The 23,382-nt window shown below is 36.2% G+C and overlaps 1 protein-coding gene across 8 annotated transcripts in view; it reads left to right on the top strand.

The window, feature by feature from the left end:
• Positions 1-23,382, top strand: part of LOC6045620 (progestin and adipoQ receptor family member 3) — a 53,744-nt gene that overhangs the window by 27,391 nt on the left and 2,971 nt on the right. For 7 of the 8 annotated variants that reach the window (XM_038258776.1, XM_038258783.1, XM_038258792.1 and 4 more), the window contains exons 3-6: positions 13,039-13,506; positions 13,572-13,724; positions 18,590-18,778; positions 19,073-19,244. In XM_038258776.1, the coding sequence (XP_038114704.1) occupies positions 13,039-13,506; positions 13,572-13,724; positions 18,590-18,778; positions 19,073-19,244 (982 nt within the window). Of the gene's footprint in view, positions 1-3,283; positions 3,983-13,038; positions 13,507-13,571; positions 13,725-18,589; positions 18,779-19,072; positions 19,245-23,382 lie in introns of those variants that run through there. The other variant, XM_038258799.1, reaches the window with a different exon arrangement.

Below are 23,382 nucleotides of genomic sequence, written 5' to 3'. Positions count from 1 at the left end.
AAACTTTTCCAAAAGTGGCCCCCTGTTAATTTAACCTTCAAAAATGAAGAAAACTGTGTATTCAAGCAAAAGTTTCTCTAAAACATACAATAAATGCTTGCTGTTATCAACCTAAACGCATATTTTTTCAATTATGAATATAAATATAGCTGTTTTCATGTTAAAAGTACCAAAAATGCTGAAGCCAATTAATCAAAATTTTAGTAAATTGTACTTAACTGAAGCATCATAATTGCAGTTTGAAAGGATATTTTATAATAATAAATCAATAACAAAACATTTTTTTTAAATAAACATGCGTGGTTTTATCAGCAACTGTAAACAAATCTATTGTTTAGTTTCGGTCAACCATTTATGTAATTAATATGAAAAAATGTGCATCAAAATTACTTTTTTTAAATTATTTTTATGTTTACAGTGGTTTTTGAAACGTTTTCTCTGATCTTTTTTTGGATACAAATGTCTTTAAAATTCTGTTAGGTTTTTTTGTTGTTTACAGCCAAATTTGTTGACAAAACATATTTGTTTATGATGAGAAGTGAGCAAAATCCATCTTTTATTCATTATATCTATCATTAGACACACCATGCATCAAAACATCAAATATCGGTGAAATTTGGTATAAAAATAACAGTTTTCCTATAGTGGACCCGGGTCCACAATCGGATTATGGACCCGGGTCCACTATAGGAAAAGGGGGACCATAACAGGCAAAAAAAACTTTTTTTTTCAAATGGCTATTTTTCTGCTTAAAAACAAATAACTGATGGAACAAATATTCAAAATTGCTCAAAAGACTTCAGATTTCTTTGTTTTGCACAAAGAGCTATGAAAAAGTGCTTATAATATTGAAAATTAGTGAAAAATGTGCTTCGGCTCTACTAGAGGGTCCACTAATGGTTAAAATACCCTATGGACCAAAATTTTGCCGACGAGTTATGATTTTTTTGTAATAGTGATTTTTGCGAAAAAAAATCTTTTGCTTAAAATGTGTTGACCTCAATTTTTATGTAAAATCGAATTTGCAATCGAAAAGTATTTTAAATTTTTTATTAAGTTATTGTTATTGTTTTCAAAATATAGCCATTCAAAGTAAAATTTTGACCGAAAAATTCCGTTTCCGTTTCCGAAATTTTTTAGGAAAATTTTACTTCGGATAATCAAATTATTGTTGTTTGATGTCTTATTTTTTATGGTCGTATGGTCGTATGGCTTAAGTATGACCCATATAAAATGATTTAGAATTACTTAAATCCATGATGGTGGCCAAAATGGTGATTGGAACATATAAAAAAATGCAATTTTCAATTTAAAAGTCAATCAAACATTCAAATTTAACTGAAATTGGATCGCAGAACTCAAATTTGCTGTCAAAAGTAAGAAAATAAAAAAAACTTTTGTTTGGTCATGATTACGTTATCAAAAGTCTCATACAAACCATCGGATAATCGAAACTTCGGATAATCGAGTCTGGACAATACTAAATTCTTTTTACAAAATTTTAGTTTTGAAATAATATATTCTTCACAATTTGCAATAAGGGTCGAACGACGCAAATTTTTCATAGATTTGTACCACATCAAAGTTGTTAGTGGTTTTACTGCCGTACTTTTTCGAAAATACTCAAATTATCATTCTGTGCAGTATGAGTACCAAATGACAAGACATTTTGTATAGTTTTTTATACATCAGAGTTCTTAAGAGACCATCCATAAACCAGGTGGACAACATTGGGGGGGGGGGGGGGTTCAACGATTGTCCACGCTACATACAAAAAAGATTTGTTTTGTATGGAAATTGTCCACGAAGGGGAGAGGGGGTTCTGAGATTTAATAAAAGTGTCCACGTGCTTTATGGATGGTCCCTAAGTGTAAAATATTAATATTTAAATTTTACGCTATATTTTGTTGCCCTCTGATTTTCTAAGGAAATTTCAAAAAGGGACGACAAAAACTTAAAAATAAATTTTGCAATTTTGCATCCTTGATACAAACAGAATCGTTCCAAATATTTTCCAATGTATATTTCTATTTTCGAGATATATTTTCAATGTTTGCGTGCATGCCAAATACAGTTTTTGCATAATCAGATTTGTGTTTATTTATCTGTTTCGTTTTATTGGTTTCATGAGCGGATTAAAATATATTTCCAAATAAGTAAAAAAAATATTGAAATTTTGTTAACATTGTAAGGCCGATGCAAATATTTTTCAAAGTTTTTGTCCCTCGGCACAGGCCGGAGTCGAGGGGGGCGGAGGGCAAACAAAATATAAATATTGAAATAACAAGCCATAGTTTCAATATTTACATGGAAAAAGTGTTTTAAAATGCATTTTACACTGGTTCAGTTTTGCAATCTTTAATTTTCAAAAAATGTAAAATTTGACGAATGTTAGCGATAAAAAAAAACTTTTTGTGATAATAAACATCGAAAATTTTCAAAAAATCATGCTAAAAACGATTCTAAACGCAGGGGAATGCATTTTAAATTGATTTCAGCTAACTGCACTTAAATTTCCATTGAATTTTTTTGATAAAAAAAAAATTCGCACCCCGGTTTTTCGGACAACTATGAAGGGGACAAACACTTTAAATAAAATTTGTACCAGCCTAATGAAAAACAATTAAAATACATTTTTGTTATTTAATTTTTTTTATTTCGCAATGTATGTCAATAATTTTTGAACATATTTGCAACATACTTGATCTCTAGTTTCATTACAACACTAATTGATAAGTCACAAGACCAGAACAATTTCTAATCCAGGAAACTTTATTGTAATTATATCCACCTTCGCAACAAAGTTTAACTTTTACCGTAGTACACCAGAATCCCACCAGCTGAACGGCTCAACTATAGATAATTACGTCCTGATCATTAATTATTGTTAATTCGCTGCATACAGATATGAGACTCCCTTATTCTCCAACACCTCGTTATTCTCCAGATGAAACCCCACACCCTTTATTAACTATTCATCAACATCGGACACTTTTCCTACAACTGCTGATACCTCCACAACACCTGCCAGTCGGTGCGCGAAAAGTCCACCAGCAAAATTCGTTCTCATTTCTAGTAGCCAACAGCCCGCCAAGAAAAAAAATGAGCAACTTTACAGACTGTTTTTCCTCCAAGGCTGACCTCTCCCACCCCACCCAACAACCACCGGAATCATCAAGAAATTCGCGCCACCCCAAAGACAACCAACCATGTGTGCCAACCACTCACACAAGCCCGAACACGAGGCAAACGTTTGGCCAGACCCCGACGAGACTTGAACCGCGGCCACAGCCACAGTCTTGGTTCGCGGTTTGCAGTGTGTCGACCTCTCCTCGTACGGCCACTGCTGCTCGGTAGATCGGTCGTCTTTGGAGAACTTGGACAAGTTCTTGATCTTCAACTGGTGGCTTAGTCGCGAGGCTCTCGGAAGCTGCCCAATTACCAAACTAAGTTTAGTGCTTTTATGTGGTGAAGAAATTGCTGAACTAGAACGTGGGTGCTGAACAACAAGTCAGCGGAACCTCTACCCTATCAACGATCTACGCACGGACTGTGCAATCGGCGTTCCGCTGCTAAACAGCTGAGCCAACACAGAACGCGGTGGAGTGCTGGTTCAGTGAACACCTTCAATTAACAGTGGTGACTAGTGTAGCAAGAGAGAGCACTTTGAAGTTTGTGCGACGTCGAGAGGAAGCCTGTTACTAGGAGGATCATCTGAACGATCGATCGATCAATCGCTGACGTACCGAGAAAATTGCCTCTCTCGAAACCGAATGAAGAATGCTGTTTGATGGGCAGTGCTTACGGTTGTGAATTGTGGTGGTAAACGGTAGTGAGTTGTTGCAAAGCTTGTGATTAGACACACATACACACACCCTAAATAGTTGGTGAAGAGTTGTTAGTGATATAGCTCCTGGGTGCGAAAGTCTCCGGCGAGACTTAGAGATAAGCGAGGATGCAGCCGAACGAGAATTATAACAATGTACGTAGCTGGTGAACGGGGTGGGATGGACTGATTGACAAAGAGCATTGAAAACAACATTGACAATTAGTAACTACACTTAATAATGGATGTAAATTGTTATGTTATCTTCAAATCAACAAAAATCTCAGATTCTCAATTTAAGGGAGAGTATAAACTAGAAATTCCCCTGAATAACGTGCATTTAGAACTTTTTAAAGGACCATTCGAAAGGTAGAATGGATTTTCTCCAAAAATGTTGAAGTTACACAGCAAATTAAGTAGAAATCCAGCTGCGTGTAAAAGGCCTGGACGTAAAATAAATTTTGCATCATTTTATTAAATTCTGTGCAATATTACTCCCTAAAATATGTACACAGCAAATTAAGTAGTAATCCAGCTGCGTGTAAAAGACCTGGGTGTAAAATAAATTTTGCATTATTTTATGAAATTCTGTGTAATATTACATACTGAAATATGTAGCCCATCAGTATGGGAAACCTACTTTACCGAAATGTCAAGCCTATATATGCGTTTATCCATTCCATTCTTCATCGGTCTGATGGCCGAGCGGGCTAAGGCGCCAGTCCTTATTGATGGTGCTGGGTTTGAATCCCGTCGGTTGCAACTTTTTTTTTGTGTTTGCAAAAAATGTACATGCAGTGTGTAATATTAAGTGTTTATTTTGACGAAGGTGATGTGCATGCTTTGGCATGCGATTTTACCATCGGATTTTTTGCTGTGTAGCCCATCAGTATGGGAAACCTACTTGACCGAAATGTCAAGCTCACATAACGTTTATCCTTTCCATTTTTCATCGGTCTGATGGCCGAGCGGGCTAAGGCGCCAGTCCTTACTGTAGGTGCTGGGTTTGAGTCCCGTCGGTTGCAACTTTTTTTGTGTTTACAAAAATTATAAATGCAGCGTAAGTGTCTTTTCTGACGAAGGTGATGTGCATGCTTTTGCATGCGATTTTACCATCGGATTTTGTTGCTGTTTTTACCATCGGATTTTGACACATTAAATATATTTTTGAAAGTTAAATATTTTACTCAGCTTGTTAAGTTATACTAATCTTTAGATAAAAATAATTAAACTGATAAACAAGATTTATTTCTATGAAAATAATTATTTTCAAATCAAAATTTGACCAGAGCCGAGGAACAAAACTTTAATTTAAATTTGTGCTAGCCTAACTCAGTTACATTGGGTCTGGGAGGTCATACAAAAATCCAGAAATTTGTATGAGCCAATCTGAAATCGTATCAATTTTTGTTTTAATTCACCATTTTTTTCGCAATTGTTGTATTATGCAAGTGTTTTCTGAAGCAGTGGGAGACATTTTAACACTCTCAGTTGTAATGAAATCGGAACTGTTAGAAACTTTCTGTGTTTTTTTTTTTTTTTCATTTGGCATGCTTTTCTTAGTTAGATGAATTTATTGATTTTAATTTTTAAGGTTTCGAAATTATGCATATTAAAATATTCAATTCAATTCAATTAGTTTTTATTAGTAAATAATCAATTCACAATTTCGTAATTCTTATAACCTAATAGAGTTTTGGAGTACCTTTCAACTATGATTTGTACTATAGTTCATTTTGATGTAATTGGATATTCTAACAATGGATTTGCCAACAGAAGGAAAAATTATTTTTAAAAAACCTTCTAAATTTGCTAAGGAAAAGGATAGAGATAGAAAAGCTTAAAACTAGATCACAGTTTGTTTTGTCTTTTGACGTCGAAAAACTTCGCTGCACAAGGCAGCTTATCCGTTGTAGATATACTTCATCATAAGCTCACTCAGAGCTTGGAATTGTTCTGCCTTGTTCCAGCAGGCACGAAAGCGCGTGAGCATCTCTCCAGCAAGAGCGAAAAACTCGGGAAGCGTGAAGAGATCATCTCCGGTAACGTCTGCTTGTCCCGGTGAAGTACCGCTCCCAGAAGCGGCTACTCTAGCGTACGAACCTCCCCAACCGGGAACGCTGGGTTGGTCGATGGAACCGCTCCGCCGCCAGCTGCTGCAGCGTTCGTGCTCGAAGTCTTTGGAGGTTGGCGGGACGCTGGCGCTTTCTTCTTCTTGTCCTGCTCCTCGAGGTACTTTTTCCGCGCGGCACAGCCACGGAAATTCGCCGTGTGGTTTCCACCACAGTTCGCGCACTTGACGCGCGCTTTGTGCTGCTGGGCGTTTTCCCCAGCTGGTCTTTCCGCGGAAGATTGCACCTTTCGGTGAAGTGGGTCTCACCGCACTTAACGCACCGGGGCGGAAGATTACAGTTTCTTGAACCGTGTCCGAATTTTTGACAGCGGTGGCATTGCGCTGCGTCGGTCGGATTCTTCGTGTAGAATCGCCACGTCACGAAGAAGCCGTCCAGTGCTTTGATCTGCCGTAGGTCCTGGATTTTGACCGACCCACGATCGAAGTACAGGAGGTACAATGTGTACGTACCTGTCACCGTTGTCGATTTCGAGAGCACCTTAACCTCTGAAGGACGATCTTCACTGGGACCTTCTCTGCTGGGTCAAATGTGAAGAATTTGAAGTTTCGCAACTTCAACTTCTTCACTACCAAGTCGAAATTCTGTTTTTTATGCGTAATCACTTGCACAGAGTTTTGCTAATTTTGAGACAATATTGGAGTCCCTCAAGCAACTCGTCAACATCGTCCGCCAACGTATCCAATACAAAAATTGGAGGTGGTCGTCGTTCCTTCGGAGAGTTACACTTTTTCTGCTTTCCTTGCTTGCGCGCAAGTTCATCATCGTCATCGTCGTCGCCAGCACTGCTGCTGTCACTGGCGGTGTTGTTTTCTTCTCCACTCAGCATCTCAAATTCGTTGCTGGTGGGAACGTTGGAAGTGGTTGTTGTCGTAGTGCTGGTGGACTGCTGCTGCTGCTGCTGGTCGGAGGTACTTCCGGATGCCCGGGTCGATTGTCTCGTCCGTACTGGGGACTCACGTGGACGGTATGACACGTGTAAAAAAAGAAGGATCGGTGACGTCACCGGGCACGCTCCCGTGCGCGATGGCGGTCGATGCGGCGTTGGTATGTTTACCTTTCTGCACTCTGCCGGTAGATGAACTTCGCGGGTTTTTTCGAGGCCGCACTCGAACTGCCACGGCCACGGCCGGCCCTTGGCATGCTGGAGCAGCAAACTCGCGGGTAAACACTGTTAATTACGGCGAAAAAATCGAAAAGTTTGAGGAGCTCCGAACATTTGACTGTTGCTGGCTGGTGTTGCCAGTCCCGATGCATATTAAAATATTAGTATAAAATTTCGAATGATTCGAAATTTCGGCACAGTAAAGAAAGTGTAATTTATAAATTCTTCAGGTGTGAATTTTCCTCTTGTTGATGATAATTTACATAAATCAAATATAAATTATGTTATTACGTTTCATTTAAATTAATTCAAATGAATATTCAATCTAAACGTGGTTATGGATTGTCCCTAATTCACCTACTCATTTTACGAGAGTTAAATTTTTTTATGTTAATAATGTTAATTAACTTATTAAAATCGATGCTTCTTTTTATAACAGTTTGTGTCCTTTCATTTCAAATGTTAATTAATCACAACCCTTTCAAGGAACACACTGTGTTCATTAGGGAAGTGATTGTTGTAATGTAAAAAGTTTTCGAAATATATAGTTTTAATTAGAGGAAAAAAAATGTTCCCAAAAAAACAAGGCCAATTTATTCTGAGAATAAAACAAATACAAACGATTGTAAAGCATTCGGAATACATTTAATAACAAAACACGACATTTTTTAACTTTATGTCAGTAAATGCTTCAGTATCGTCAAGGTATGATAGATAGGCGGTCTCTGAACACAGTTCAATCGACAGAATTGAATTTTGGTGAATTTCCTGCGGAAGAATAAAGTTGTAAATGTCTGGTACAAATGATATGATTCCGTGATAAGAAACCAGGTGCCTCCATTGTAACATTCTGAGAAAGAGAAATTTAATGGAGACGGTCAGTTTCTTAGAAGGATTGATTAGCATTTTTAAACTCGAAATTTACAACGTTATTCTTTCGGGGGAAATTCACTAAACATCAATTCTGTCAATTGGAGCGTGTTCAGGGAGCTCAAATCTATCATACATTGAGGAAACTGAAGCGTTTACTGACATCAACTTCAAAACTATTGAGTTGTGTAACGTTCATTTGTCCATGTTAAATCAATTCGAAAGATTCTTTAAAAATATATATTTTGAGGGCACATAAATTAAAAACTTTTAAACGTTAAAACATATTTTTATGAATTTTCCGATATTTTTGTGAATTTTTGACAGTATCATAACTTTATTTATGATTTCAAGATTAAGCATAAAATTCAGTTTTAATTGTAATTTTTCAAATTTAATTTGTGTGTAGTGTGTTGATGTTCTTTTATGCTGTGTGTTACCCTTGTTTATATTGATGGAATTATTATGTTATGTTTAACTTATTAGCTTGAAAGTCACTGTAACAAAAAACTTAAAATTTAAAAATATTCTTCGTTTTTAACACATGCAACCCCAAGCAGTTGTAGACGAGATTTAAACCATTTACATCATCAAAGCATATAATTTTGATGATTCTTGCTACATTTGAACAGGTAGAATCTTAGAATTACTATAATGAGCAAATTACTTTTTCAACCTGTTATTCTTTGCAAGTGAAATCAATTCAACCATTTAGAGATACATTTGAGAGGCCAATAAATATTTTTTCAACGGCATCGTTCAACATTTTGTTATACAGTCCAGACTCGATTATCCAAAGCCTCGATTTTCTGAAGATCTATATACAGCAATTCCATTTCAAAAGAGCCTAAACCGAAAAAAAGTTCTCCGATCGGGCTCAATTTTTTTCTGGGGGTTCCTTGGCCAAAATAATTAGACCCGTATTTTTTTGTTTGGCCATTAGGGTGACCTACATCGTGCTAGGGTGGTTCGAAAAATGGCAATTTTCGTCATTTTTCGCAAAAACCTCTTTTTCAAAAAATCATATCTCCGCGCCATTTAATCCGATTTTAGCTGCCTTAGACGCAAAAGAAAGATGATGAGTTTGACTATTTAAAAAATAGTAAGAAGTTAGGAAAAAATAGAAGAAGTTGGCTATTTGGAAAAAATAGTAAGAAGTTTCAAAAATCTAGCTTAACATTTGAAAAAGTCGCATGAAAACTTAAAATGGCGTTTTGACCTTGTCTGGACCAAAGAGCCTATGTCTAAAAATATTTTTATCGGATTCCTCGGAAAATTTCACATATCATATCAAAAAATTGGCGATGTCGAACCGTACGTTTCGGAGATATGATTTTTTGAAAATAAAAACTGAGTTTTTCGACGCGCCACGCGCAGAAACGGAAAAATTACAAAATCGGCAAAAACTCAACTTTTTCCATTAAAACTGCGATAACTTTAAAATTTCAGCGATGACCTATAGATGTTTGGGTATCAAAATTTTCGTAATTGAAAGACTTTTGGTACCATAACAAAAACCATGAAAAAAGAGGTTTTTGCGAAAAATGACGAAAATTGCCATTTTTCGAACCACCCTAGCACGATGTAGGTCACCCTAATGGCCAAACAAAAAAAAATACGGGTCTAATTATTTTGGCCAAGGAACCCCCAGAAAAAATTTGAGCCCGATCGGAGAACTTTTTTTTCGGTTTAGGCTCTTTTGAAATGGAATTGCTGTATACGAAGGTTTGTATGGGACATTGGATAATCGAATCATGAACAAAATCAATTTCTTCGTTTTTTTCTTACTTTTAATATTCAAATTCGTTTTCTGTGACCCAATTTTAGTCTAATTCGAATTGTTGTTGACTTTTTAAGTTGCCAAAGGCATTTTATTAATTTTTTTATCACCGCCATCGTTAATATAAAAATTTTAAATCACCTTAGAGTAGACACGGCAATACAAAATAAGACATTTTTTTTACTTGATTTGATTATCCGAAGTTAATTTTTTCCAAGACCTTCGGATAATCAAGTCTGGACTACAGTCAGACTACAGTTAAAAAAAAATAATAAAGAAAAAATAAATTGAAAATATGTTGAAAATTATAGAAATCGATTGAAAATTAGTCAAGATAAAGAACTTGAACCTGGTTCTAAATTTCATTAATACAGTGGACTCTCTCGTTGTCGATATTGAAGGGACCGTCGAGAACGGTAGTTATCAAATTATAGAACGAAAAATCAAATTATGCTTCTTGAAGGGACTGAAAAATGTATTGACAGCAGGAGCAATATTGATATCCAGAAGATCGACAGCCAGAGAGTCGACTGTATTATTGACTTGTAAGTGAACAAATCTTTTTCGGTATAGTTGATGTTATCATACATATTATTCAAAAATCGATGAACACAATTCATCATAAAAGCTTTTTTGATAAATTTGGTCTGGATTAAAAGAAAACTCTCATCCAATATATTTTTTGAAATTATAGGCCATGCTTTTGAATAACATTTGAACAAATTTTGCAAATCAATCAGTTGAAAATTCAGTGTTATTTTTTTCAGAAGATTCAAAAAGCAATGCCAAAAACGAAACTGTTTCTGGGAGCTTTCCCCAACTGCAACATTTCATAAAATTACAATGAGGACAAAATTTCCCTACAACCAATCAACGTCAACCGACTTCATTAAAAATGCTTCTTCCTAGGTCCTGCATTAGCGTGGTTCACGTTTCTATGAAAAAGACAAAAGTTGTTATTTTGTCTTGCATCAACCGGAATTTCGTTCTTTTATGTCCCCAGAAGCACTCCTGAAAATTTGAGCCCATTTGGTAAGGTCTAGGAGCTCCAGTTTTAATTTGAAATTTATATGGGATTTTGATTTATTTTCCATGGGAAACTATCTTTTTTTACATTGTATTAGGATTTTTTTTTTATAAATCGATGAAATGACTTGATTCTTATAGTAGGAGATAGGTTTTGAACTGGGGAACAACTTTGTAGAACATACCAACATGCTAGGAAGTGACCCTTTAAAGATACAGATACTTTTAGATGGTAGCTGACCCCTTCAAAAGCCACCATCTAAAAGTATCTGTATCTTTAAAGGGTCACTTCCTAGCATGTTGGTATGTTCTACAAAGTTGTTCCCCAGTTCAAAACCTATCTCCTACTATAAGAATCAAGTCATTTCATCGACTTATAAAAAAAAAATCCTAATACAATGTAAAAAAAGATAGTTTCCCATGGAAAATAAATCAAAATCCCATATAAATTTCAAATTAAAACTGGAGCTCCTAGACCTTACCAAATGGGCTCAAATTTTCAGGAGTGCTTCTGGGGACATAAAAGAACGAAATTCCGGTTGATGCAAGACAAAATAACAACTTTTGTCTTTTTCATAGAAACGTGAACCACGCTAGTCCTGCATGTCAAACCGTCTGACATGTCCACTACCGGTACCGTTTGGAATTAGCAAGTAGTTTTTTTTTTTTCAATTTGCATTGGACAATACCTGTTGCCACCGCCGATATTGCGTGTTTGCAGATCAAAGCACAACAACGTTCTAAGGGGAGGTGTGTCACACGTAGCCTGCCGTAAACCAGTTTAGTTAGAAAAAGAGTCCTAACCTCATCCACCTGTACTATAAATAACAACAAAAAATATACACTTCATTGTGGAAAATAACAAGCCGGTTGTTAAAGCTGAAACGTGTTTTCAAGAATCTACCACATCATGGTGGGCTCGTTCTGGTCGGTGTTGACAATTTCGTTTTAGTATTCCGAGCGTATTTTCGAACTTGTTTTTGTGGTTTCTCTCCCGGCAAGGACGTCGAGATTTCATTTTGATTCAGGAAGTAGAGTTGAGACAAAAGGGTAGCACAGGTTATTGCTTGTTTTACTTCCTGATGGGATTCTAGAATAGTCTTGCACATTCAACCGGTAATTTTTGGAAACTTGATATCGTGGAAAAAATGCTAAGGATTATTTTATTTCCGACAAATGGAATAGCGGAATTAGTTTCGATTTTGTTACACCCAACCTTAAGTTTGCTAACATTCAATGTGATTAGCGCAACATGACACTGAGTGACAGTTGTTCTGTCAACTAAAGGAGCCATTACACTACCGCAAACAAACAAACAAACAAACAAACTTGCACTTTTTCGTGTCTGACAGTTTGCCAAACTCGCAAACAAGGCAAAATGTATGCAGGCTGACGTTTGTACAAACAATGCAGGCAAACTGTCAAAAAGTGCGAGTTTGTTTGTTTGCCGTAGCGTAATAGCTCCTTAATGCAACTTTGCCATCACCAAGAACGTGTGGCGTTAGACTTTCATTCAAAGAGATCGGGTTCAAATCACGTTGGGTCAAAAACTGATTTGAGTTCAAATTTGTTTTATTTTCACACAAATATTGTTGGAACTTTTTTATGGGCCATAAAAGGCAAGTTGCAGATCCAAACAAAGGATTTCTTCTCTTCTGCAACATTCCAAACAAATTGCATCTCCTCAACCGCACTGCGGCTGTGTGCAATGCAAGTGTTGAACGAACAACAACCACTTTTATGCATGCAGTCGACTTCATTCAGCAGCTCAGGAGTTGAGTGTGAGCAAAAATAATCAACATGTTTTGCAACATCATCTTCTTCTCTCGACCTAGTCTATGGACAGCATGCTTAAGCTACTTAAGGGGGGGGGGGGTGCTACTTGCAAATTGTAGGTGCGAGGACACCCTCCCAGAAACCCACAGCTGTTGCCCCCCGAGGAGGTACGCGAAAGTTATACAAGCGACATTCGTGAGTAGTGTCTGTATCTTTCGAGGTCTCCAAATAGCGCGCCGCGCGCGCGGTCCAAGAGTTCTTTCGAAATAAAACCAAACCAGTTTTGCGGCCGCACTGGAGGCTTGGTGTTCTCTCTCTCGAAGAACTGTTTACACCTCGTGGAAAGGGCAAGCTCTCTATGGTAATTGGGTTGTTGACCATCGAGAGGTTCGGCTAGATGTTGTTCAGGTCATTTAGTTTTTGGACCTTGCCCTGACTGGTTGTTGTCCACATGTTTGAGGTTCGCAGCTGATCTTACTCCCAGATTACTAACAGATAGCTCTCAACTTCTCTTCCCTTCCAGAACATCATCCAGGAGGAGTTCGCTCCGACGCTGACCGACAGCGACAAGAGTCCCATCCACACATGTGCCAGCACGTCGGCCACGGTGTTCAGCAACAGCGCAGCGACGACCCAACCCAAGGAAACCCCCAATGGCTGCTGTTCCTCCTCCTCCGGTAGCCCCGCGGAACTGGACTGCGGCAAGCAGGATGTCTCGTACTACAAACTGCGCCAGTTACTTAGCTACGACGACGCCCCTGCCCACCTCAAGTTCAACCCGTTCATCCGCAGCGGCTACCGGACCATCCTGTCCACCAAGCTCTGCTTGGAGAGCATGTTCTGGTGGACGAACGAAACCGTCAACATCTGGAGCCACGTCTTTGGGTGGTTCCTCTTCATCGGGCTCGCGTACTCGGACGTGGTCCTGCTCCAGATGCACGCCAGCATGATCGACAAGCTGATCGTGGGGGCGTTGCTGGTGTGTTTTCAGGTCAGAACTCTTTCCGCTAACCCTGAAGAATACTTCATAAAAACGAAACATTTATCCTGTTGTAGGTCTGCATGATCCTGTCCTCGATCTACCATACTTTCTCCTGCAAGTCGGAGCAAAGCTATGAGTGCTTCCTCGCGTACGACCTGTTCGGGATCGCGCTCTCGCTGCTGGCCATCTTCATCAGCGGCATCTACTACGCGTTCTGGTGCAATGCGGTGAGTATCTACTTTATGAAGCCCTAAATTGAGGAAATTGGTACAAAAATCGTAACACGAAAAGTAGTCAAACTTGAAGACACACTTTTTTTTTATTCCTCAAAACATTAGCAGCGATTAAAATGGTTTCATGAGAAACAGTCTGACCTTTTCCTATGAGCAAAAAAGTCATTTTGCATCAATATTTCGTTCATACAAGTCTCCATACAATTTTGGCAACCGTCCATACAATAAAAAGCTTTTATAATATTCAAAAGCTACACAGATTAATTTAACCTTTTTTTTCTAAAGGAGGTATTCGACTACGGCAAACAAACAAACAAACACGTACTTTTTGACAGTTTGACTGCCTTGTTTGTTTGCCTGCATTTGTTTCCTGAAACGTCAGCCTTCATACATTTTGAGTTGTTTGCAAGTTTGCCGCAAACAAGTTTTTCAGTTTGGCAAGCTGTCAAACACGAAAAAGTGCGAGTTTGTTTGTTTGTTTATCATAGTCTAATACCTGCTTAAGAGGCAGTATTTGTAAATATTGCGCGGTTTGTTCTAGAGGGCGTATCGAGGAGCTTCGATTTGGATGAAACTTTCAGCGTTTGTTTGTCTATACATGAGATGAACTCATGCCAGATATGAGCCCTCTACGACAAAGGGAAGTGGGGTAAAACGGGCTTTGAAGTTTAAGGTCCAAAAACATAAAAAATCTTAAAATTGCTCGCATTTCAGTAAAACTTCATCATTTCCAACTCTCTTAGATGCATTCGACAGGTCTTTTGAAGCACTTCAAAATGAGCCATAGACATTCAGGATTGGTTTAACTTTTTCTCATAGCTTTTGCAAATTACTGTTAAAAATGGATTTTTTTAAAACCTTAATATATCTTTTTTGCAACAGCCTTCAACACCCATACTCCCATAGGTCAAAAGTTAGGTAATTTTTATGGTAATTTTTGACAGTAATTTGCAAAAGCTAAGAAAAAACTCAAACCAATCCTGGTTGTCTATGGCACATTTTGAAGTGCTTCAAAAGACCATTCGAATGCATCTAAGAGAATTGGAATTGATGAAGTTTTACGGAAATGCGAGCAATTTTAAGATTTTTTAAGTTTTTTCGACCCCAAACTTCAAAGCCCGTTTTACCCCACTTCCCTTTGTCGTAGAGGGCTCATATTTGGCATGAGTTCATCTCATGTATTGATAAACAAACGCTGAAAGTTTCATCCAAATCGGTGCACCTCGATACGACCTGTTACACATTGGTGAAAAACTCGCTCTTAATTAGACTGTTTACATCAAAAATGTAATTGCGCAAAATTACCATTTATGAAAATTCTCATTTTTGGATATGTTTAAGATCACAAAAAATTGCATCTTTTGAGCAATGCTGTAGCATAAGTTGGTCAAAAATCATTTGGCAGTGCTGTCAATTTTTCGAAAAAATATCATGTTGAAGGTTGAAATAATGCGAAAAATATGAACATTTCTTAACTTTTCAAAATTGAACATTTTCAGAAATGGTCAAGGTTAGTCATGATTTCTACAAGTAAAAAAAAAGTCACTATATCAACAAAAAAAAACAATTTTAGGTGGTTATTATTTGAAAACAATGAAAGATATTTTTTTTTCGATTGCAAATTTTTTTTACATCTTAAAATGAAGTAAAATAATACTTTTTTCAACATTTTCCACAGATAAAGATCTTATCGAAAAACACTGCAAAATTAATTTTGACCAACTTGTGCCATAGTTAAAAAGATGACATTGTTGTTATCTTAAAAATATCTAGAAATGTGAATTTTGAAAAACGTTTTTTTTGCGTTTTTTGTGTGAAAGGTGCAATTAAAAATTAATTTTTTTTTAGAGTGTAACTCCAGAGTTTTTATTTACAAAAGGACCTATAAGCTATTGTGTTTCACAAGTTTATAGGAACTAATTAAAAAAAACTCTAGATTTTTTTAAAGTTTTTTTCAAAAATTCTAAGTCATGAATCTGGAACATTTTGCCGAACGGAACGTTTCGCCGATGGACATTTCAAACATTTCACCGAATGTTTCGTCTGAAGGTTTTTCAAAAATGCAAAAAAATAAAAAAACATCCAAAAATGTTTTTAAACTGTTCATTTTTAAAAGGAACTTCCCATGTCAAAAAATGCAAAGTAATTCAAAAATAAATTAAAAACTTCCTTGAATTATTCACTAATTATTCACTAAACTAAACTCAATTGTTTTCTAAGAACTGCTTTGGCTCAAAAAAATGCAAAAACTACAGAATTTAGTTTTGAAAAACCAATTTATTTTTAAAAAATGAGAAAACTCTTATAAATGAATTTAATATTAATGTTTCATCTATTAAATAATAAAAAGAAACTGGTAATTTATTTATAAAGAACTGGTCACACGCCATCGCAGAAAGTGATTATTACTGTACCTAAAACATATCTTCGTGGAAAGGTTGCTTGAGGGGTGCTTTTCAAATATCTGTGACCTAGAAAATATTTTACCTAGGGATTGTTGATTAATTCAATTTTTTTTCATATATTTTGATGGAGGCGCACGATCATTCACAAAGCTTCGTTTTAGGTAAAGTTTCAAGAAGTATCGTGCGCCTCCTTTTTCCTTACATAGAAAATTTTAAAATTGTTATTAGGCCGTTGCAAATATTTTTCAAAGCTTATGTCGCCCCCTCCCTTCAAAATCGGTCCGAAAAATCAGGGGGCAAAAAAATATGTATTCAAAAAACTTAAAAATTTCAAGGGAAATAGAAGTCTTACCAACTGAAAACAATTAGAAATGCATTTTCCTGCATTTTAAATCATATTTGACATGTCTGAGATCGATCAAAAATATTTACAATTTTTGTGAAAATCCAATGTACAGCACCGAAAAAAGTTTTTTTTTTCGGCAAAAAAATCTCTTCAATACTTTCATATTTTGAACACTAATGATTGCAAAACAACTGGGCAGGTGTAAAATGCATTTCAAAACACTTTTTTCTTTCAAATGTTAAGACCATGGCTTGTAGTTTCAATTTTTATTTTTATTTTTTGTTGCCGTAGTTAATTTTTAAAATGGCAAAACCTGGGATGTAAACAAGCAGCCTAAAGCACTCTGACTCAACGAAAACTGTCAGTAGAGCAATTTTTTTAACTTCTGATTTATCCTTTTTCACTAAGTGAAATGTCCATTTGGCCATTGACTACAGCCTTATTGTTTGGAGACTTGTATGGGTCGTCCATATGATGATGCAAAATCAAAAAGTACACACCAAATTTCATCCAAATCCAAAATATACAAAAAATAATTTTAATAAAAATGCTCATTCTGGAGATAATTGCTAAACATTCGTCCTTTTGTCCATTTGACCATTTGTGATTTCCAAACAAGGATTTGAGCTTGTTACTTAACAAATACAAATTTAGCAATTCGATGCATCTGTGCTCTTTCATGCTAACTAGATACACTGAAAGAAAGGCACATGGCAATATCACATGTTTTACACGTGAATCTGCCCCATACGACTTGGCATATGAACGTCACGTGAGAATCACATCGAAAACATCCATCGCGTAACACGGCGAATTCATATGAAAATCACGTTAACTTCAAGTGTCATCACACATGAGTATGAAAAGAAAATCTTATCCAAGTGTAATGAAAATCACGTTAGCTTCACGTGTTCCTACACATAATTATTAAGTGAAATTTTTGTCTCTTTTTTTCTCGTCAATCTTAATAAATTGTGTTTACAAAATTATGTTTTTTTTTTTAATATTTTTATTCAGTTTTATTTCACATTTCCGAGCCACTTACAATTTGGAAAACACAAATAAAAAAATCCAAAAACACTCTTGAAGTTGACAATTGTGCCGGCCTTTAGCGCTTTGCCGTCTACTTTGTAATGCACCTGCTAGCTCCCAGCATAAGTACACCTGGACATAGTGGACACGTTCCGAACAGCCAGAGGAGTCAAATCAATTGACCTTGATTTGATTTCCCTGGAGTTAAATCCGCGCTGAGATCCAGCATTCATTGGTGAATTTCTGATTTCCTGTAAAAATATTAGAAATTATCTGTTAAAACATTGGTATTAGTGGATGACAATGTAGTTAATACTTACCATGGTTTTTGGAACTCTTTTTATTTTTTCCGGTACAAACACTTTCTTAACAGCAAAATTTTAAAAGAACCTGAGAAATCTCAGACCGTTCTTCTTGCTTGTCGCCATCTTACTTTGTGATTTTTTTCGCCAAAGATGTCTAAAGCCATAACACGTAATTTTAAAGTGAACTCCACTTGAAAATCAAAGGATGAGTCGAATGGGGCAAATCGATGTGCATTTCATTTGAATCTAAAGTGAACATCATGCGAAAAAAGGATGGAAGGTTTTTCGCTAACGATCAGCTGATTTCAAATGATTTCCACGTCTATCTGACATGAATAATATGTGTAGGTCAAAGGAAAAGCATGTGAATTTATCGTGTTGATTTTTTGAGACACTCACGTGAAATAACACTTGAGATTACTATGTTGGATTCTTTCAGTGTAGGAAAACCATCAAGCTTAGTAGAGAGCACAGAGGCATCGAATTGTCAAACAATTGTTTTTCGCTCCAAGCTTATTTAATAATCTTCTAGCATAAACTTGGAAGGCGCTTTGCATTATTAATTTTAACTTTAAATTGAGCATTTTAGAGCGCTGAACAATTTTGCCCAACAATGCTAGACAACAGAGTTGCAAATTAGTGATAGAAAAAACTATCATTTGATGATCCTGGCGCTAAAATATCAGAGAGCAAAAAAAGCATTAACTCGGCAGTGATCCAGTAAGTTCGAACGAATACTAAGTAATAACTGCTAAATTTTTCATTTCCCAGGAACTCCGCAACTTCTACATCATCACGATCGGCGTCATCTTCACCGTGGCCATGATCCTCCAGATCCCCCGCCTCAAGGTCAACTCGAACGCCAAGATGCTCGCGTTCGTGGCGTGGGCCGCGTACGGGGTCGTCCCGACGCTCCACTGGTACATCGTGATGGGCGGCGCCGAAAGTACCATGGTCAAGGTGAGTCAGAGACTGATTCAGAAAACGACAACAACAACAACTTGTTATGCAATCGACGACGCGACCTTCTCGTCTATCGGTTTTACGGTGTGTCGTTTGACGACCCCGAAGAGAAATTCGATCGATGAGTCGCGATCGCGACGACGACGACGCATCATGCATAAATTAACACCAGCAGCGCAGCTGCTGTCAATGTCAAGCTCAGTGGCGTATTGAAATTCCAAACTCGAACTTGAATTGTCGATCGATTCGCAAAAATTACCAACTTTTCACACCTTTTTTTTTCCTTGGCAGCTCTTCATACCGCGGGTGGCCATCATGTACCTGCTCACGGGGACGGCCTTCCTGATCTATGTCACCAGAATACCGGAGCGATGGTTCGCCGGAAAGGTCGACTACATTGGCCACTCGCACAACTGGTGGCACGTGTTCGTGCTGGCCGCGCTCTACTACTGGCACAACAGTGGTAAGTTTCAACTATTTCTTCAAACCGAACTATCTCAGCTACTATAAAACGCGCAAGCCCTCGCTGACTTTCCCATCATCAAACGATCACTTCTTTGCCTTTTTCGAATGCACTCTGCCCGCTGCTGCACTGTATATCTCTCTGAAGTTTCCGTTTTTCACCCCCTTTCAAAAAGGCTTCTTTCGCAAACAATCAGTCCGCACTTTGTAAATAGCATAAACAATCTACGCTACGTTTAGTACTAACCAAACTTTTAAAATGCTAATTGCTGCCCAGTCTGAAGTCGGTTGCTGAATGGTTATCTGAATTATTATGGAAAGGGCTTTAAATCTCGAACGCCCAAATCTGTTTTCGAACATTTTTATTTTTCCTTTTTTTAGGAGGTCATTTGAAGCACAGTGGCTAAATTTTTTGCTTGCTTTTGACATTTATGCCATAGAATAATATCATAAGTATTTAAATTGTAGAAAAATGCGTAAAGGCATGGAAAAATTGCAATTTTTAAAACATTGATAAAGTTTTATAAAACAAGTCAAACCTTCAATCCTTAAAATTGCTTAAATTTTAAGAGTTCTTCTTTCCAATGTTTTTTGAAGATCAAAAATTCGTTAAAAATGGAACTTTTTTAATATCGTAGATGGTATCTTTCACCCTTTTTTTCTTTTCTGCCAATGATGGTTCTGAATTCAAGGTCCAGAAATAGAAAATTTAAATGAAAAAATAATCACAATATGTAAAATGCTTCTACAAACAACACAAAGAAATCCATTCTTTGATTGATACATTCTGAATTAAGATTTGAATGGTTTTCTAAAACAAACATGGCCGCCAAATGGTCGAATGAGAATGATGCCTTGTATAGCCTTAATTTTTGAAAAGTATATCTTCTCCACAGCATTTTAAGACTACTAGATCAAGTGCCTCCCACAATTTTGTTTATGGAAGCACTCTGAATATAATTACAAAATTGTTAAGGAGGTATTTCACTGTAGGAAACTTGTCAAATAGGCGTACAATTTAGACTACACTGAGTTGACACCAGGATTCGATTTTAATCCTGAGATTTATCTTAAAAATTGAGTGCAATGTTGACAATTATATTCAAAACAAAAATTTTATTCCCTGTTTTTTTGAGGAAAAATGTTTTATGGGGAAGACAAAAACTTAAAATGAAATAGAATGATGACCATATGAGAAGTGTTGTAGAACTTTGGATTTTTTATCCATGCATTCGATATTTCAAAAGAAGCCATTTTGCATAAGTTTTTCCATAAAAGTTCATACAATTTTGGCGGGTCAGTCGTACTAATGTGGAAATTCGAAAATATGTGCCTTAAAAAATGATTTTCTGATTGATTTGGTATCTTCGGCAAAGTCATTGGTTATAATAATAACTTGGAAAAAAATTCACAAAAAAAAACCTTTTTCCACTGTTTTCCAATATACGATTTTTTAAATGAAAAAAATATTATTATTACCAAATCGGCCGAATTTGTTCATTTTCTAATGTTTTTCTTTTATTTTTTTATGTTTTTTTATTTAGTACGTGAAGTTTAACGAAACTTTATAATCGATTTGGTGTCTTTTGGCAGTTTGAAGTAGAGCGTCCAATTTCCCGTCCCGGGAAACAATTTCCCGGGAATTCCCGAGATTGCCCGGAAAAAAATATTTCCCGTTTCCCGGGAAATTTACAAATTTCCCGGGAATTCCCAAAATACAATCAGAAGTATACATTTTCCTACCTTTTTGGAACAAATGTTTTGAAATTATACAAAAAATATTAATTGAAGAACCTGATTTGATTTTATTTATATCAATCTACTGTTCATATTAAACTAATCAGCTTGTCTGTAAATTTCATGTCAAGGTTTAATTCAGATGATATTTATTTCTGAATATTGTTTGCTTATATGTTGGACAACAAAAATTACGCTGTTATGGAATGAACATAACCTATATTATTTTTGACAACCTTTTTTAACGTTTTTTTGAAATATCATTTGAAACACTTAAATATGAAAAAATATCGTTAATATGAAAAAATATCGTTTTATTTCAACCACTTTTAAACACTCAAACTTATTTTAATCTAAATAATTTCTTAGGCTGAATACCATATAACTAAAATCATATCATAAAACCATGAAAATCCATTAAAAAACAACTTCGTAACATACTAAATTTATCCAAAGAATGCAACTATGTATCAAAAATACGCTCCACAGATTTGAAAACTTTGAGTTGTGATTTCATGAAATAGTTTTTCAAGTTAAAAAACGCTAGAAATTAGATTTTTAAGGTAAATTCAATGATTATTTATTTATTCACAAGTTGTAAATACTTGTTCTGAGATAAGTTATTTGCCATGACAAACAAAATTTCTGCTTGATTTTTTTTTTTTTTTCATTTTAACTTTATGGTCACTGAGACAAATTTAAAAGCAATTTTAAGCATTGATTTAAAAAAAAAAGAAAGACGGCATAAAAATTAGAAATTTTGTATACTTTCTCAAAGCTGCATGCGTTTTTACAAGCAGTCAAGCCATTAATTGATCCTCACACTTATTTTGACCATTATAAATGCTGTTCTATACAATTTTGTTGCAAAAGATTAATCAGAAACAGGATCAGAATAATTTTCGCTAAATTTAAAATTTCCCGGGAATTCCAGGGATTTCCCGGGAAATTTGTTGAAAATTTCCCGTTTCCCGGGAATTTTGTAACCCCGGGAAATTGGACGCTCTAGTTAGAAGGCTTATGTGGGTCTCGTGGCGCAGGGGTAGCGGCTTCGGCTGCCGATCCCGATGATGCTATGAGACGCGGGTTCGATTCCCGCCTTATCCACTGAGCTTCTATCGGATGGTGAAGTAAAACGTCGGTCCCGGTTTCTCCTGTCTCGTCAGAGGCGCTGGAGCAGAAATCCCACGTTAGAGGAAGGCCATGCCCCGGGGGGCGTAGTGCCAATAGTTTCGTTAGTTAGAAGGCTTAGGGCGTCCAATTTTCCCGAGAAATTAAAATTTCCCAGGTAACAGTGAAATTTATTTCTAAAATCCCGGTATTCCCGGGATCCCAGGATATTTAAATAAAAAGTCATGGAAAACATTTTTCAATACATTTTTAAAGTTTTTATAGCTTGAAGTTGATTACCATTATCTGGTGATTATCTTGACTACAACCTGAACAGAGACAGCAGTTTTTAGATAGCTTAATACATTTAAAATTGGAAATTTGTATATACTTTGTTCTACTTTAGATTTCAAAAAAAACAACCACAATTCTTTATCCAACGTGATTGTGCAGAAATCAGTTTCTCAAATAATAAATAATAGATTTATTTTAATTCTTATGACCATGTAAGATTTAAAATTCAAAAAATGTAAAACAGCTGCAAAAATTTAAAAAGAGAAGCGGAATCAAAAATACACCCAATCAATGTAAAATGTTAAATAATGTTGGAATTTAGTGTTTTGTACAACAGATATTGCCTATAAAAAATTCCCGGGAATTCTATCCTGAGAAATCCCGGGATGGACGCACTAGGCACACGGAAAACAAATTTTTGGCGGTTTTTTTTAAATTAACTTTTTCATAATTTCATTTTTTTTTTGTATTTTTTTATTTGTGAATTTACTGTTTGTTTTATCCGCTGAATCGCAGAAACCAGAGGTCCATTGTTTAAAGTTTCATCACATATACATGACGAAATCCAGTCTGTAACCCGCTAAGATCGCCATCACCATGAGAATGCGAATGCGATCCGCTGAATCGCAGAAACCAGAGGTCCAATGTTTCTTAGACAAAATTTAGGCAATTTTCGGAAAATTATTTTTTTTTTTTTAATATGCAATATAAGTTAAACGAGGCCAATTTTTTGGGGATTTTCACAACATTAACGTAAACAAAAAAGTAACTTCTAACCTGTTTAACCAACACCGACTTCAGCGCGCAGTACTGTATGTTATTCAACTGTGTTAACCAACCACCCACACAAACACCTCGGCATCAACCACATTTCACGTGACTTCACTGTAGTGTAAAAAAAATACAGATTTGAACCCCAAAACCCCCTTTTTGGCGTAGGATTAACCGGTCGGTATGCTCCGATTTCTTTTGTTTGTAAAATATATTTAAAAAAAAAA

This window comes from Culex quinquefasciatus, chromosome 1 (genome assembly GCF_015732765.1).
Source record: "Culex quinquefasciatus strain JHB chromosome 1, VPISU_Cqui_1.0_pri_paternal, whole genome shotgun sequence".
In the NCBI taxonomy this organism is placed as follows: Eukaryota; Metazoa; Arthropoda; class Insecta; order Diptera; family Culicidae; genus Culex; species Culex quinquefasciatus.
Note: the sequence above shows the minus strand (reverse complement) of the source record. Positions and strands in the feature narration are given on the sequence as shown.